General features: G+C 34.1%; 1 protein-coding gene across 1 annotated transcript in view; it reads right to left on the bottom strand.

Moving 5' to 3' along the window:
• LOC106080983 (diacylglycerol kinase 1) overlaps nucleotides 1-17,083 on the bottom strand; it is a 380,563-nt gene that overhangs the window by 79,756 nt on the left and 283,724 nt on the right. The window contains exons 8-9 of the mRNA XM_059368788.1: nucleotides 16,873-16,998; nucleotides 16,427-16,551 (exon numbers count right to left, since the gene is read on the bottom strand). Of these exons, the coding sequence (XP_059224771.1) occupies nucleotides 16,427-16,551; nucleotides 16,873-16,998 (251 nt within the window). The remainder of the gene's footprint in view (nucleotides 1-16,426; nucleotides 16,552-16,872; nucleotides 16,999-17,083) is intronic.

Here is a 17,083-nt window from a genome sequence, read left to right as displayed (position 1 = left end):
TTCAGCCCCTTAATGGCGCAATTTTTACAAGATTTTTTTTACTGTTTCTGACCCACCACCATAAGATGGGGGTATACTAACCTAGTTATTCCGTTTGTAACACCTCGAAATATTGATCTGCGACACTATTAAGCAGTGGTAGGCACTCTACCAAATCGGTCCATGTCTGATATAGCTGTCATATTAACCGATCTCTCAATAATACTTCTTGAGTCTATGGAAGCATCAATTCTTATCCCATTCAAAAGAAATTGTGCACAATAACAACGGTTAAGTTAGTTACCTTAAGCATCTAAACCAAGGACGTTTGCATAACCTGATATGGCTCCTAACTCTCTCGATTCAACTTCTTGAGCACCAACAAGAAGCAATTTTTGCCAATCCATGGTGAAAGGTATATTTGATTCGGTCCAGCCGGTCCAAACGCTTTTACTTGGTTTTCCTTATTTTTACTATTTTTTTGTATACCTACTTTTATTTATCGTTTCCGCGGTAAAAGTTCCTTTGCCATATTTCACTTTGTGTAATGCTGTGATTTCTCAATTAATCTATCATAAATTCGATTTATATTTCCTCAGAAACTTTATACTTATATTCCATGCCATTGAATAGACATTTAATGGCCAACAAACTTCTTTCTCTTGAGTAGCTCCATTTGATGGCAAGTCCATGTGCCCTGGCAAGTCATAATGTTGCCTTTGGTAAGGAAATCACTAAGCAATTTGCCTCAAATTTTCTGCTTCAACTGCAAACAACGTAGAACATTCATAAATCTCAGTTTGTAAGCGGATGCTGACATTTCTGATGCTTTCAATGTTGCCGTTGGTCTCTAAGTTCTCTCAGTTCTCTAACTATGAACTCTCCTCACTAACAATTAACTGAAATTTATATTCAAGTTTTTTTTTTATTGCTGGAGGTCTAAAATAAAAACGAAAAGAGACCTTAGGAACAACAAAGTAAAATTGCTCTACAAAAGCCATCAAATTCTATTAGGGCAAATAAAAACTGGCGGAGGCATAGAGAACGGAAGAAAAAAGCTAACTTTGAACTTTTCATTATTGTCGGCCACCGCCATGCTAACCAAGAGCCTTTGCGAGGTGGTTGTCTCTTTGTCTTGTTCCCCTTCCTTTACTTATTTTGATATTTGTCTGTCACTGCTACTGACACTTGGACTTGCAAACGAAGGCCATAAGGAACTATGAGTCTATGTTGAGTCTTGCTTGATATGCGTCAGAATTTTACTATTTGCCAGATATTCTAAATTAAACAAATAGGAAACAACTACAGCAGCTGCAAATATATTTGAAAGGTAATAAGGGCTTGTGCAACCTGCAAGCATCCAAGCATAATTTCTTTGTTCTAAAACTACAGACTATATTTGGAACTATATTTACACTATGCTTATTCAGATGATAGAAGAGTTAAAATTAGCCACAGTTGGCGACACATGAAATTGTATCAAAAACCAAAATTCTATAAAATTTCGATAAAATGTATCGATTACTAAATTTCGATAAAATTTATCGATTACTAAATTTCGATAAAATTTATCGAGGAACAAATTTCGATGAAATGTTTTCTAAACAAAAACTTTTATAACAATTTCATCGAAGACAATATATCGATGAAATTTTCTCTAAAATACCGATATTGAAATTTTCGAAATTTATGTTTTATAAGGAACAAATTTCGATAAAACTTTTTAAAGACAAATTTTCGATAAATTTTTCTCTAAAGACATATTTAGATAAAAGTTTCTCAAAAAACAGAATTTAGAATGAAATTCGGAGAAATTTTTCTTTATAGACAAAATTTCGATCAAATGCAATCTTTCAAATATTTCCTTAAAATTGACTACAAAGACAAAATTTCAATAAAAAAAATCATTTAATTTTTCTCTAAAATTTCGATAACATTTTTAATGATATTTTGTCTGAGACAAAATTTCGATAAAAATTTTTATGAAATTTTCTCCAAATGCAAAATTTTACAGCTAAAATTTCGATAAAATTTTCTCTAACGCAAAATTTCGATAAAAATTTCTTTAAAAAATATTATTAAAAAAATGTTATGAACGTTTTCTTCGAAGACATAATATCGATAAATTTTTATCAAAAGATAAAATTTGTAAAAATTTTTCTTTAAAGACAAAATTTCATTAATTTGGGCCTACTTAAATTTTAGTTTGATTTTTTTTTTTGTTGCGGTCCGGGATAGCTGTGAGCACCATATAGGCTGGAACATTGAAGTCCAATCTGCATGGTATTCATTGCTGTCACGAGAAGCTTAGCTGGGAGCTACCATGGGTGACCACAGGTTGCGGATAGTGGAATGCTCCATACGGGGTAGCTGCAACGGCAGTCGCCGACAATCAGCGATATCGGGCGGAGAGTCTTAGTGAGAGGCCGGGCAGCACCGGCTCTTGCACAAATACTGAGTGTCTCGATATGACAAAGCGTGCTATTGGCGCATTTAAATAACCAATGGCCACCCTGTTCACTCTAAACATACTGAAGAGGATCTTGAGAATTTCGAACACCTTCAATAAACCCGATATGGTACTCAAATGATAGTTAATTCAGTGTACATTTCTGCCAAGCAATGACGACCAGAAAGGGTCCGAGGAGGTATTGAGAATTTTCAACACCTTTAATCTACGCGATGTGGTCCTCAAATGAAAAAAAAATTAGGAGTATATAACGAATGCGGAAAATGTTGATAGAAAGGAAACCCGGGAAGGGTCCCATAGGGTATTGAATCTCTTACAGCTAGTATTAAAAAAATTTTAAATTAATTTTATGTTTTCGAGCAAATGTTTGTTCCATATTGGCCCAATATTATTGAAGAGATTTTTAGAACAGGAAAGTGTAGTGAGTTACTGTGGTTGAAAAAACCCTAATTTTTTTCGTTTTAAAATTTTCCTTTGGATTGTTGCTTAATTTTTTCGGGCTTAAGAAAATAATTTTTCGATAAAATTTTCAATAAAGTCAAATTTCGATATAATTTTTTTTAAAGCCATATTTCGATAAATTCTTCTCTAAGGACAAAATTTCGATAAAAGTTTCACTCAATACATAGAATGGGACAAAATTTTGAGAATTTTTTTTAAAGACATGATACGTTCTCTAAGTACAAACATTTCTCCAAAGATAAAATTTCAATAAAAAATCTCTTTAAAAAAAGTTCCTTGACAAATCCTACTGACGTGCTCGGTTGTAGCAAACGAAATCGGGATCTAGGAAACCAGTCAAATAATATTTCAAAGCAAAAACACGTTTTCTGCCTAGCTTTAAAAAAGGTTTTTTTTCGTATTTGTTATAGAAACGGATAACCCTTCGGTCTGTAGTCGGACAATATACGATTGTAAAAATTTTTTGGATTAAATTTTTTGTAAAGAAAAAGTTTTGATTAAATTTCCTTAAGCACAAAATTTCGATAAATTTTTCTCCAAATACATAATATCGATAAAAACTGCCTAAAGAAATCGATGAATTTTTTTTTTCAAACACACAATTTTAATAAAACTCTCCAAAGACAATATTATTATTAAATTTTCTCTATAGATACATTTTTGAAAAAAATTGCATAAAGAAAAAAATTCGATAACATTGTCTTCAACAACAAAATTTAGGTAAAAGTTTAGCCAAAGATAAAACATCAATGATATTTTCTCTTAAGACAGAATTTCACAAATATTTTTACTAAAGACAAAATTTCGATAACAATTTTTATAAAGAAAAAAAATTTCGATAACATATTCTTTAAAGGCAAAATATCGATGAAATGTTCACTTAAAACAAAATGTCCGCAAAAGATTCTCCATAAACAAAAAAAAATGAAGTTTCCTCTAAACCTCTAAAGAGAAAAATTCTCTCCAAAGAAAATATTTTGATAAAATTTTCTCCATAGGAAATATATCGATAAAAATGTTGTTGGATTTCTCTGTCCATCTGAAATCAATAGGTGTTGTTTTTGCTTCCATTTCAAATAGAAAGCAAAATAAAAATCTTTAGAAAAATAAGGCAAATTGTGGTGTGTTATAAATGCATTGGGGAGGCTACGGAGTCGCGTTTTCAAATTTGACCAACGCTTCATCACCAGCGCGCTAAGCTCAAAAACATTACATGCTTCCAACTAATAATTAGTGGGTAGGTGGAAGCATGTAATGTTGTTGGGCTTAGCGGACCGATGATGATGCTTTGGTCAAATTGTGAGTTGTGCAGTGATAGAAGCATGCTTCTTTGAGGCGAACATTAGATCATATTAGGGTACCATTCTTCGAGCGCAACAAGAATATTTAACCACCAACCGCCAATTCTCGACTGAAAAAGAACATCAGGCACACACACACTAGCCAAAACCTGTTACCCAGTAATCTTTGATTGCCAAAGATTAACCTTTCAGTCACTATTGCGGCTGCATCGACATTTATCGGCGTGCCATCCGTTCATTCATCCGTTCTTGCTCTCCTTTTTATTTTGGTTGATTCATTTTGTTGCTGGATTTCTTAGTCCAACGATCAAATTTTTTTCCAAATACAAAAATTCGATAACAGATTCTCCAAAGACGAAAATCAATGAAATTTTCCCTAAAAACATAATTTCGAACTGAATTTTCTCTAAGATAAAATTGAAATAAAATTTTCTCTAAAGACAAAATTTCAGTGAGGTCTTCACTAAAGACAAAATTACGGTAACTTTTTTTTTAAACCAAATTTTGAAAAAAATCTATAAAGAAAAAAAATTCAATAGAATTTTCTACAAAGACAAAATTTTTATAAATGTTTGTATAAAGACGAAAATTTGACGTAATTTTCTCTAATCACATAATTGAGAAAAAAGTTTTCTCCAAAGACAGAATATAAACGAAATTTTCAGTAAAGACAAAATGTTTATAAGGAAAAAGAATGTTTATAAGGAAAGGACAAAATTTCGATAAATTTTTCTCTAAAGATAAAATTTCGGTAAAGGATTCCCCAAAAACAAACAATTAAGAGATAGAGATAAAAATGTTTTTAAAAAAGAAATTTCGATAAAAAGTCTCTTTTTGCACTTTTTTTATTTTGATTGTTTCATTTTGTTGTTAGATTTTTTTGTACAACAATCTATTTTTTCCAAAGACAAAAAATTCGATAAGAGATACCCCAAACACAAAAATTGATGAAATTTTCCCCAAAAAAAAACGAACAAATTTTCTCTAAGAATAAAATTGCAATAAAGATAACATTTAAACATTCTAAAGATAACATTTAAATTTTCTAAAAAAACTAATTTCGAAAAAAAATTATAAAGACAAAATTAAAATTAATATAATATAGATAAAAAATTTTAACAAACTTTTCTCTAAAAATAAAATATCGATGAAATGTTCTCCAAGGCAAAATTTTTTCTATAGACCAAAAAAAAAAAAAAACCATAAAAATTTCTGTAAAAGCAAAATTTTTTCTAAAGATAAAATCTCAATAAATTGTTTTCTGAAGGAAACATTTCGATAAAAGTTTCTCCAAAGATAAAAAATCGCTAAAATTTTGGCTAAAGACAACATTTTGATAAAATTCTCTCCAAGGAAAAACTTTCGAAAGTATTTGCTCTTAAGACAAAATTTCGATAAAAATTTTTGTAAGGAAGAAAATTCGATAAATGTTTCGATACATTTCGATAAATGTTCCTCCAACGTCAAAAATAGTTGAAATTTTCCCTAAAGACATAATGTAAAATAAAATTTCCTTTAAAGACAAAATTATGATAAGATTTTCTCTAAAGACAAAACTTCAATAAAATCTTCAAACAAACAAAAAAAAAATATTTTTGATAATTTTTTTCTAAAGACAAAATTTTCATAATTTTTTTTTTAAAGACAAGATTTTTATGGTTTATCTGTTTCTAACACAAATTTTTCTAAAGAAAAAAATTTGGAAAAAATTTTCTGTAAAGATAAAATTTCGATTTTTTTTTTTAGATAATTTTGATAAAATTTTCTCTAAAGATACAATTGCAATGAAATATTCTTTGAAGGCAAATTTTTATAAAATTTTCTCAAAAACAAAATTTTGAAGAATTTTTCTCTCTTTCGATATAAATTTTTTAAGACAAAAATGCGAAATGTCTATAAGGCTATCACAAAAGATGAAATTTCGATGATATTTAACTTTAAGACAAAATTGCAGTAAAATTTTTCCTTGAAAAAAAAACTTTAAAATTTTATTTTTTGAATAAAAAATGTTGTTGTAAAGAAAAATTTCAATGAAATTTCAGCCGAAGTCAACATTTCAATGTAAATTCCTGTAAAGACAAAATTTCAATGAAATTTTCGCAAAAACATCAACAATTTTTTGTCAAAGATTGAGCTCTCCAGATTTCATAAAACGGTTTAAATATATTTAATGATTATGCCAGCATATAGAGGCCACCTTGGGTTCAAATCCGGGCGTGAACATCAGAACATTTTTCAGCGGTGGTTATTCACTTACTAATGCTGGCTATATTTGTGAGGTATCCTGTCATCTTAAAACTTCTCTACCAAGTGGTGGCGCTTTGCGGCACGCCGTTCGAACTCGTCATTAAAAATGAGGCCCCTTTTCGTTGAGCTTAAAGTTTAATCGGACTGCACTCATTGATATGAGAGAATTATCCCCCGTTCCTTAGTGGAATGTTCATGGGAAATTGAGTATTAAATATGCCAGCATACGAACCCAGACACTGTTCAGTATGCTTAGCTAAATGCCTAACTGTATGCCCTTTCTCATGGTGGTAGGTATACACATATGTATAAATTCCTGCATTAAATCACTGTTCTCAATACATGCGCTGCTCCATCATTGCATTTGGCAGCAAGGTGAGCATAACGAAAAGAATTTCAAGACAAATTCCATGCATAATTTAAACTAAATACATTTTAAAGTGTGTGTGTGTGTGTGTGGTTGTGTAGGTTCGTGTGTGTGCGAGATAGGAAATCTTCTTGTTGTGTCGCTGTGTGTGAGTGTTGAAATGCGAGTTTTTAAATGATTTTCGTTATTTGTTTAAGAAGCTGTAGAGCATATCGTCGCACATCTTTTGGCGTGTAAACGCTTAAGAGTTTCCGTGAAAATGTTTAAATATTTACCAACTCTCAAGAGTTGAGGTCTTTTATTATTTAACATATTTGCCTGGGCGGACTGCCAATCTTTCAGCCTGTCATGGATGTTGCCAGTTCTATATGACAGGAAGGGAAGCTAGATCTCCTTCCACTGTGTCTTCTCTAAGGACTGCGTCCTCTTTCTTTTCTTTTATTCTGCTCGTTGATGTTGTACTTTTGTGCAAAATACTCTCAAGGTGTGTAAATTGTTTTATGTGTGGTGACAGATGTAATCTACAACAAAGACACTGAGAGGCATGCCCTTAGAGAGGCTTACGAATATTTTTGGAAAATTTATTTGGCATTTCCCGTATGCAACTTATGCGAGTAATTTATGTAATTTTTCACTTATTTATGGATATTGCATTGGAAATTTTAAAGAACATTTAATTGAAATTTGTGAATTACTTTTAAAACTTTTAGATAGGTAGGTTAGGTTTACGTGGCTGTTTGCCATCAGAATCACTGAGACGTTTCCGTCCATTGTGATACCACTGCAACAAAAGAAGGAAGATGCTTTTTAGTTCCTTCCTATGAACCATCCAGATCTCTTTAAAAAGCCTAATAACTTGCGAATGTTCACATGCGCTAAATCAGACAGGTTCTCACAGAACCTAAAGTGGAACTCCTGCCAAGTGCTAATGCGGGGCACATACACAGAAGGTGCTCCATTTTCTCCTCTTCTTCGTAGCTTCTGAAAAAGTCGTTGCTGGCAACCTTCAGTCTGTCAGCATGTTATCCGATGAGACAGTGACCTGTCATGGTGGACACATTGACAGAGACGTCTGTTCAAGCCAATGACAGCAAAGCGGTGGACCTTTTCAAGTCTAGATTAAGCCACATAGTTTTGGAATGCTCACAGTGCCCTCTTTGTGACCATCTATCATTCGTTGTCCTTCGTGCCTAGTCCTGAAAATTTAGCTTACGTGTCGTCAGAGGCAGACCCACAGATTCGAGTATCGCTGGAATGTATAGGGTAATCCCATCCGCGGATTAAGTGTCTTAAGCACATAAAAAGTCTGTCTGTCTGTTGATATCGCGCTGCAGCCCTTAAAAAAAGAGATATTGAGCTGAAACTTTGCACAGATTCCTTTTTTTGTCCATAAGCAGGGTAAGTTCGAAAATGGGCCATATCGGACTATATCTTCATATAGCCCTCATATAGATCGATCCGCCGATTTAGGATCTTAGGCCCAAAAAAGCCACGATCTTCGACATTCTACTTCAATTTTTTCCAGATCGGCCCAGATTTGGGTATAGCTTCCATATAGACCGATCTCTTGATTTAAGGTATTGGGCCCATAAAAAGAGCATTTATTGTCCGGTTTCGCCAGTGTGTGTGTTAAGTTAGTCCCCTCAACTTGTTTCTCCAATATGGTACAGATCGGTTCAGATTTGGATATAGCTGCCATATAGACCGATCTCTCGATTTAAGGTCTTGGGGTTATAAAAGGCGCATTTATTTTCCAAATTTAACGAAATTTAGGACAGTGATTTGTGTAAGGCCCTTTAATATTCCTCTGCAATTTGGATCAGATCGGTCCAGATTTGGATATAGCTGCCACATAGACCGAACTCTGGATTTAAGGTTTTGGTCTCATAAAAGGAGCATTTATTGTCCGATTTCACCGAAATTTGGGACAGTGAAATGCGTTAGGCTCTTCGACATTTTTCTTCAATTTGGCCCAGATCGGTTTAGATTTGGATATAGCTGTCATATAGACCGATCTCTCGATTTAAGGTTTTGAGCCCATAAAAGGCGCACTGTTTTCGCCGAAATTTGGGACAATGAGTTGTTTAAGGCCTTTCGATATCCCAGATTGGTTCAGATTTGGATATAGCTGCCATATAGACCGATCTCTCGATTTAAAGTCTCATCCCCATAAAAGGCGCTTTTAAAATCCGATTTCGCTGAAATTTGACACAGTAACTTATGTTGGGCTTTTCGATATCCGTGTCGTATATGGTTCAGATCGGTCTATATTTGGATATGGCTACCAAAAGACCAATTTTTTATTCTACAAAATTGAACAATGACTTGTACTTATTAGACCACTCAATATCCGTATCGAATTTGGTCCAAATCGGATCATATTTTGATAAAGCTGCTTGATTATGCATTTTTTCATCAGATTCTAACAAAAGGTGGTTTACATATAATCCCGAGGTAGTGGGTATCCAAAGTTCGGCCCAACCGAACTTAACGCCTTTTTACTTGTTATACCCACCACCGTAGGGTAGGGGGTATAATAATTTGGACCTTCCGTTTGCAACACATCAAAATTCTAAGACGATTTAACGATGTCCCTGTGTCAGTCTGTCTGTTGTAATCACTCTACAGCCTTCAAAAATTGAGATATTGAGCTGAAATTTGACACCGACACGTCTTTTTGATGCACGCTGGTTTAGTTCTTGAACGGGCCAAATCGGATCATATTTGGATATAGCTGCTATATAGACCGATCTCCCGATAAAGGGTCTGCAGACCATAAAAGCTTTATTTGTTACCCGATTTCGCTGATATTTCAAACAGTGAGTTATTTTAAGCTTCCCAACATCTGACCTTAATATGGATTAGATCGGTCCATATTTAGATATAGCTGCCATATAGACCGATCTCCCGATAAAGGGTCCGAAGCCCATAAAAGCATTATTTATTACCCGATTTCGCTCAAATTTGCAACAGTGAGTTATTTTAAGCTTCCCGATATTTGACTTAAATATGGATAAGATCGGTCCATATTTAGATATAGCTGCCATATAGACCGATCTCCCGATAAAAGGTCCGAAGCCCATAAATGCTTTATTTATTACCCGATTTCGCTGAAATTTAAAACAGTGGCTTATGTCAAGCCTCCTGATATCTGAATAAAATATGGTTCAGATCGGATTATATTTAGATATAGCTGCCATACAGACCGATCTCCCGATAAAGGGTCTGAAGACTATAAAAGCTTTATTTTTTATCCGATTTCGCTGAAATTTGGAATTGGGCGCAGTGTTAAGCCTCTCAACATTCGACCCAAATATGGTACAGATCGGAATATATTTAGATATAGCTGCCATATAGACCGATCTCCAGACAAAGGGTCTGAAGCCCATAAAAGCTTTATTTTTTAAGCGATTTCGCTGAAATTTGAAACAGTGGGTAGTTTTACGCCTCGCAACATAAGACCCAAATATGGTTCAGATCGGATTATATTCAGATATAGCTGCGATATTGACCGACCTGTCGATAAAGGGTCTGAGGCTCATAAAAGCTCTATTTATTATTCGATTTCGTTGAAATTTGAAACAGTGGGTAGTTTTCGGTCTCCCGACGTCCGTTCCAAATATGGTTGTACCGAATTTGGGTGCATATGCTATCCAATTTTCACCAGATTGTGGCGAAAGGGGGTTTACATATACACCCGAGGTGGTGGGTATCCAAAGTTCGGCCTTAATGCCTTTTTACTTGTTATTTTTTATTCATTTATTTTAACACCTCAAATTTTGTAGAAAAAAAGAACTTAAATGTTTTATAACTTTTTCTTTAAGGAAAAACTTTTGAATTTACCCCAAAAAGTTTGAGCGGTATTAGCGCATAATCCAAAAATTAGAGATATTTAATGATTTTCATATTCAAAATTCGAGCCCTTTTGTATATTTTTTTAATAACTGTTATTTATTTTCTCTGTCCAAAAGGCCAACAATGTTGTTTAACTCTTAAAATTTTAAACTTCTTCCCTTAACTTCGCTTAAAAGACCTTATATAGATTTTTCTACCTTTTTTTTTGGTGGTGTTAAAAAGGGTCTCGTAATATTTTAAAACATGAATGCTTTCAAATATTCATTATAAATTGGCTTCTTTTCAAGCATGTTATTAGCATGCATTTGCAAACACCACCATCCCAATAGCAAAAAAAAATAAATAATAATCATAATAAAGAAAAAAGTATACTTTGTCCTTCATAGACCCTATGTTAAGCTTTGGTGGGCGTTTTTATTGTTTCCATAACTACAGAATCCTTTTCATAAGTAATTACATGCTTAATTAATCATAAGCTAATTTTTTTTTTTTGGGTTGAATAACCAAACAGGTAACGAAGGGAACCAAATGGAGGCCACTGAAATGATATAAAAGCAATTATGTTCCCCAAGTGTTTGAGCAACTAATTATGTGCCGGGGAAACTAATTTCAATGAAAAGAAATAACTTATTATACAGATTCACAATTGGTGAATGGCAAATGGCCAAAATGGAAGAAGCAACAAAGAGAGGCCAAAAAGGTAGAAATACAATTAAAATATCATGCTTCAATTAGGAAGGATGTGGCATAAAAGGAGGCAATGAGGGCGAATGAATTTGAAAGTGATTTTTTAGATCAAAAACCAGTAAGGAAGGGCAAAAGTCGGATGATGCCGACTGTATAATACCCTACACCTACCCTATAAGTACAATGTGGGACCTATATCCAATTCTGAACCAATTTTGATGGACCTCGGAGAGCAAATATGTTCAAACTGCAAAAAGTACAGTTGACAAATGACAACATTATGGCAAATTACCCAAAATCTGACGAAGGTATGTATGGGAGCTATATCTAATTCTGAACCGATTCCAAGCAAACTTCTCACATAATGTGGTAGTCGTCGAGGAAAGCGTTGTGCAAAATTTTGGCAAAATTGGTCAAACAATGCGCTTGCAGTGGCTCTAAAAGTGAAAATCTGGCGATTTACATATATGACAGCGATATCTAAATCTGGGTCGATTTCTATGAAATTCACCAGTAATATTTAGAGTCATAAGAAAATCCTTCCTACAAAGTTTTGACAGAATCGGATAACAAATGATCACGTTTTTGCAATATTTCTGAAAATCGGACGACTATATATATATGAGAGCTATATCTAAATCTGAACCGATTTCGAGCAAACTCCTTAGATACTGTGGCAGTCGTCGAGGAAAGCGTTTTGCAAAATTTTGTCAAGATGGGTTAATAAACGCGCTTGCTGTGACTCTAGAAGTTAGAATCGGACGATATATATATGTGAGAGCTATATCTACATCTGAACCGATTTCCATGAAATTCTCCAGTAACATTTAGAGTCAAGTGAAAATCCCTCCTGCCGAATTTCGAGAAAATCGGTTAAAAAAAGACCATTTTATTGCAATACCTCTGCAAATCGGACGAACATATATATGGGAGCTATATCTAAATGTGAACCGATTTTGACCAAACTATATGTATATTATGGTAGTCATCGAGGAAAGCGTTGTGCAATATTTTGGCAAGATTGGTCAATAAATGTGCTTGCAGTGGCTTTAGAAGTGCAAATCGGGTAATATATATATATGAGAGCTATATCTAAATCTGAACCGATTTCAATGAAATTCACCAGTAACATTGAGATTCAAGAGAAAAACCCTCCTGCCGAATTTCGAGGAAATCGGTTAACAAAAAACCATTTTATTGCAATACTACTGCAAATCGGACGAACATATATATTAGAGCTATAACTAAATCTGAACCGATTTTGACCAAACTCTATCGAGGAAAGCGTTGTGCAATATTTTGGCAAGTTTGGTCAATAAATGTGCTTGCAGTGGCTTTAGGAGTGAAAATCGGGCGATATATATATATATGAGAGCTATATCTAAATCTGAACCGATTTCCACGGAATTTATCAGTAATGTCGACAGTCGTAAAAAAATCCTTCCTGCCAAATTTCGAGAGAATCGGCTAACAAATGACCATTTTATTGCATTAGTACTGAAAATCGGACGAACACATATATGGGAGCTATATCCAGATCTGAACCGATTTTTTCCAATTTCAATAGGCTTCATCTCTAGGCCGAAAAACATGGCTGTACCAAATTTGAAGACGATCGAATGAAAACTGCGACATGTACTTTGTACACAAATTAACATGTCTGTCCAGACAGACAGACGGACGGACAGACAGACAGACAGACGGACAGACAGACGGACAGACAGACGGACATAGCTAAATCGAATCAGAAAGTGATTCTGAGTCGATCGGTATACTTATCATGGGTCTATCTCTCTTCCTTTTGGGTGTCACACACAAATTCACTAAGTTATAATACCCTGTACCAAAGTAGTGGCGTACGGTATAAAAATACGCCGCACAGTGGGAGAGAATCGAAAAAAAACTAGTAAACAATATGTCATTTGAGAATGGATAGAGATATCTCTTTGAAATTTGAAGTGGTTAGAGCTGAGATATTACCGTGATCGAGTGCAACATTTCAAGAGCCTAGGTTAGGGCGCCTCTTGGCAGGCCCCTAAGATTGGTCACCTCAGCATTTCCAAATATTGTACGGGCTGCCAAATCTTAGTTTGAGGTCCGACTATCAAAATTCTTCTTTTGCTGGATAGTGCTCAAAAATCCATACAAATATCAGCAATGATACCTACACCACCTGCGACATGCCTTTTGTTTAGTTTGTCTGTTTGAGCTTTCTTTGTTCGGTCTTAAAATCTTAGTAGGACTCCATTGCAGGATATTGTCCGGCTTTAGACCATTGTTTAGTGCTTTCTATCCAAAGAATGGCATAGCAGAAAACATTTAAAAGTCAGCAAAAGTGTGGTGTTGCTAGAAGCATTTGAATGGCTATCCGTATCGCGATTTCAAATTCGACCAAGAATTATCATCAGCGGACGATGTCAAATGGATCTTAGTGCTCTACATATCATTCCAACTAGAGTAGGTTCCAAACATCTGAATTTGAACAGGGCTCTTAAAGACGATTTTATTCACTAAAGATTGTCCAAGCATAGATGAGATTGACGACAATGTCAACAGGATTACGACTGCACTAGTGAAGTCTTTCGAAGATACTTGGCCTCTTCGAGAAAGGAAATCAACCGAAGAAAAACCCTGGATGACCGGGGAGATTCGCAACATTGGGAAGGAGGAATACAAAAAAGTACCGGAGGAAAACGTGCATTTAGTACCGCAATTGGTACCATTTGGTACTTTCTTCACAGATGGAGCTAGAGGTCAGAAATTTGTCATGCAGGTTAAATTAGGAAATATATGATGGGTGGCCGAATGATCTACTCAAAATTCGTACATTTTAGTGCCAAAATTGGTACTATTTGGCACTTTCTTTACAGATAGAGCTATAGGTCTTTAATTTGGCATGTGGGTTCTACAAGGAAATCTTGGATGGGTATCTAAATGATCTATTCAAAATTCGTACATTTTGGTACCAAAATTGGTACCATTTGGTACTTTCTTTACAGATGGAGCTTGAGTTCTTAAACTTGGATTGCAGGTAGAACTAGGAAAAAATACGATGGATGGCTATGACCTTTTTCAATTCGAACATTTTGATACCAATATTGGTACCATTTGGTACTTTCTGTGCAGATGGAGCTAGAGGTCTGAAATATGGAAGGCTAAATTATTTTTTTTCATAATTCGTACATTGTGGTACCAAAAATGGTACTATGTGGTACTTTCTTTATAGATGGAGATAGAGGTCCGAAATTTGGCATGTGGGTACAACAAAGAAATACATGATGGATGACTAAATGATGTATTCAAAATTCGTACATTTCGGTACCAAAATCGGTACCATTTTGTACATTCTGTTCAGATAGAGCTTGAGGTCTGAAATTTGGCATCTAGGTATAACTAGGAAATATGTGAATATATGATCAATAACTAAATGATCTATTCAAAATTCGTACATTTTGGTAACAAAATTGGTACCTTCTTTACAAATGGATCTAGAGGTCTGAAATTTGTGGCAAGTAGGAAATAAATGATGGATGACTATGACATTTTTTCAATTCGAATATTTTGATACTAATATTGGTACCACTTGGTACTTTCTGTACAGATGGAGGTAGAGGTCTGAAATATAGCATGTAGGTAAACGTAAGAAATATATGATAAGAGGCAAAATGAATTTTTCACAATTAGTACATTTTGGTACCAAAATTGGTACTATTTGGTACTTTCTTAATAGATGGAGCTAGAGGTCCGTAATTTGGCATATAGGTACAGCAAAGAAATAAATGATGAATGACTAAATGCTTTATTCAAAATACGTACATTTTTGTACCAAAATTGGTACCATTTTGTACTTTCTTTTCAGATGTACATTTTGAAGGTCTGAAATTTGGCATATAGGTACAACTAGGAAATATATGATGGGTAACTAAATGACCTATTCAAAATTCGCACATACCAAAATTTGTACCTTCTTTACAAATGGGTCTAGAGGTCTCACATTTGGCATGTAGGCACAACTAGGAAATAATTGATGGATGACTAAATGATATATTCACAATTCGTATACGACTAGAAGATTTTTTTGAAATTCGTACATTTTGGTACTAAAACGTACAAAATTGTACTTTCTTTATGGATTGAGCTAGGGCTCTGAAATACAGGTACATCTTGATTGTATATATCGGGCGACTATAAGAGTCTTTTGAATTCGTACATTTAGCTACTATACTGTACATAATGCTACTTTCTTTGCAATTGGAACTTAATCTTTAAAATTTGGTATACAGTTACACTTTGACAGTGATATAGTGGGCAACTGGAAGATTTTTTTTCGAAATTCGTACATTTTGGTACTAAAACGTACAAAATTGTACTTTCTTTATGGATTGGGCTAGAGCTCTGAAACTTTGGATACTGTTACACCTTGACAGTATATAAGACAAAAAGATTTTTTTTGAAAGTTTTACATTTTGGTACTAAAACGTATAAAATGGTACTGTTTTTTTAGTTATTTAGCTACAGCTCTCAATATTGGAATACAATTTCAGATGTATAGAGTATATTGGGCACCTAGGTACTAAAACGTACATATTAGTACTTTCTTAACGGATTGAGCTAGAGCTCTGAAATTTGGGATATAGTTAAACGTTGACAGTAAATATTGAGTGACGGAAACATTTTTTTTTGAAATTCGTACACTAAGGTACTAAAAAGTACAAAATAGTTCCCTCTTTTTAATAATTGAGGTAAAGCTCTTGAAATTAGGGCACAGTTAAACATTCAATGGAAAATTTTGTCAAAATTTTTCTTTGATAGAAAATTTTGTCAAAATTTATCTTCAATGGAAAATTTTGTCAAAATTTCCTTTCGAAGGACAATTTTGTCAAAAAGTCATATCTATAGAATTTTTTTCGAGTGCTTCACAATATCATCCCTAAATTCTGCCTTTAACAGTTTTTTCTTACAGCAGAGTTATTGAAAAGAGCCGAAGTTTTCAAAAGATGTGTGTGTGTGTTTTTTGTTTTTTAACTTTGTTAGTCCTATTTCAATTGTCAATCTTACCGGTCTTAATTCACTGACATCCCATCCAAGGTATTCGGCAACAGCCATCATTTGATTAACAATGGCATCCATTTCGGCGGTATCCAAAACGCCATTTCCATCTGTGTCATACAGGCGAAACATGACTAAAATACGACCACAAAAGAGATGGAGAAAAAAACAGAAAAAAAAACTTATAAAGCATTCATTGTACCAGAATAAGAATGATGGTCGAATTTAATTCATTGCTTAACAAAGCCAACACTCTCATTAAATATGCAATCATTTTTTTTTAATATTCTTTGGCCCTCAAAAATATGCAAAAAATCGCTTGGTAATATTCGCAGCGCACAAAAGCCATTGTTATTGAGGCCCTGTGTAAAAGCGTATTAAAGCTTCAAAAAAATAAGTAAAATTTCTTTTCTTTTCATTTGGTGTGGCACTGTAGTCTCATCAGGCATACTTACATTCGAGTTTATCCTCCGGCCGTCCAGCTTCCAGCAGCGATAAATAACAGACCACATCCTTGAGCGGCACCTTCAGTGTTAGCGGGTCAAAGTGTGAAAGTTTGCGTGTTAATAATTTAATATCTGCTGGAAGAAAGAAAAAAAAAAAGAAAACGCACAGCCATAAGCCATAAATTCCATAAAAGTCGTCAACTTTATTAAATTGGGGCCA

The sequence above is a fragment of the Stomoxys calcitrans genome, chromosome 5, assembly GCF_963082655.1.
Source record: "Stomoxys calcitrans chromosome 5, idStoCalc2.1, whole genome shotgun sequence".
NCBI classification, from domain to species: Eukaryota; Metazoa; Arthropoda; class Insecta; order Diptera; family Muscidae; genus Stomoxys; species Stomoxys calcitrans.
The sequence above is the reverse complement of the archived record's forward strand: the minus strand, read 5'-3'. Positions and strand labels throughout refer to the sequence as shown.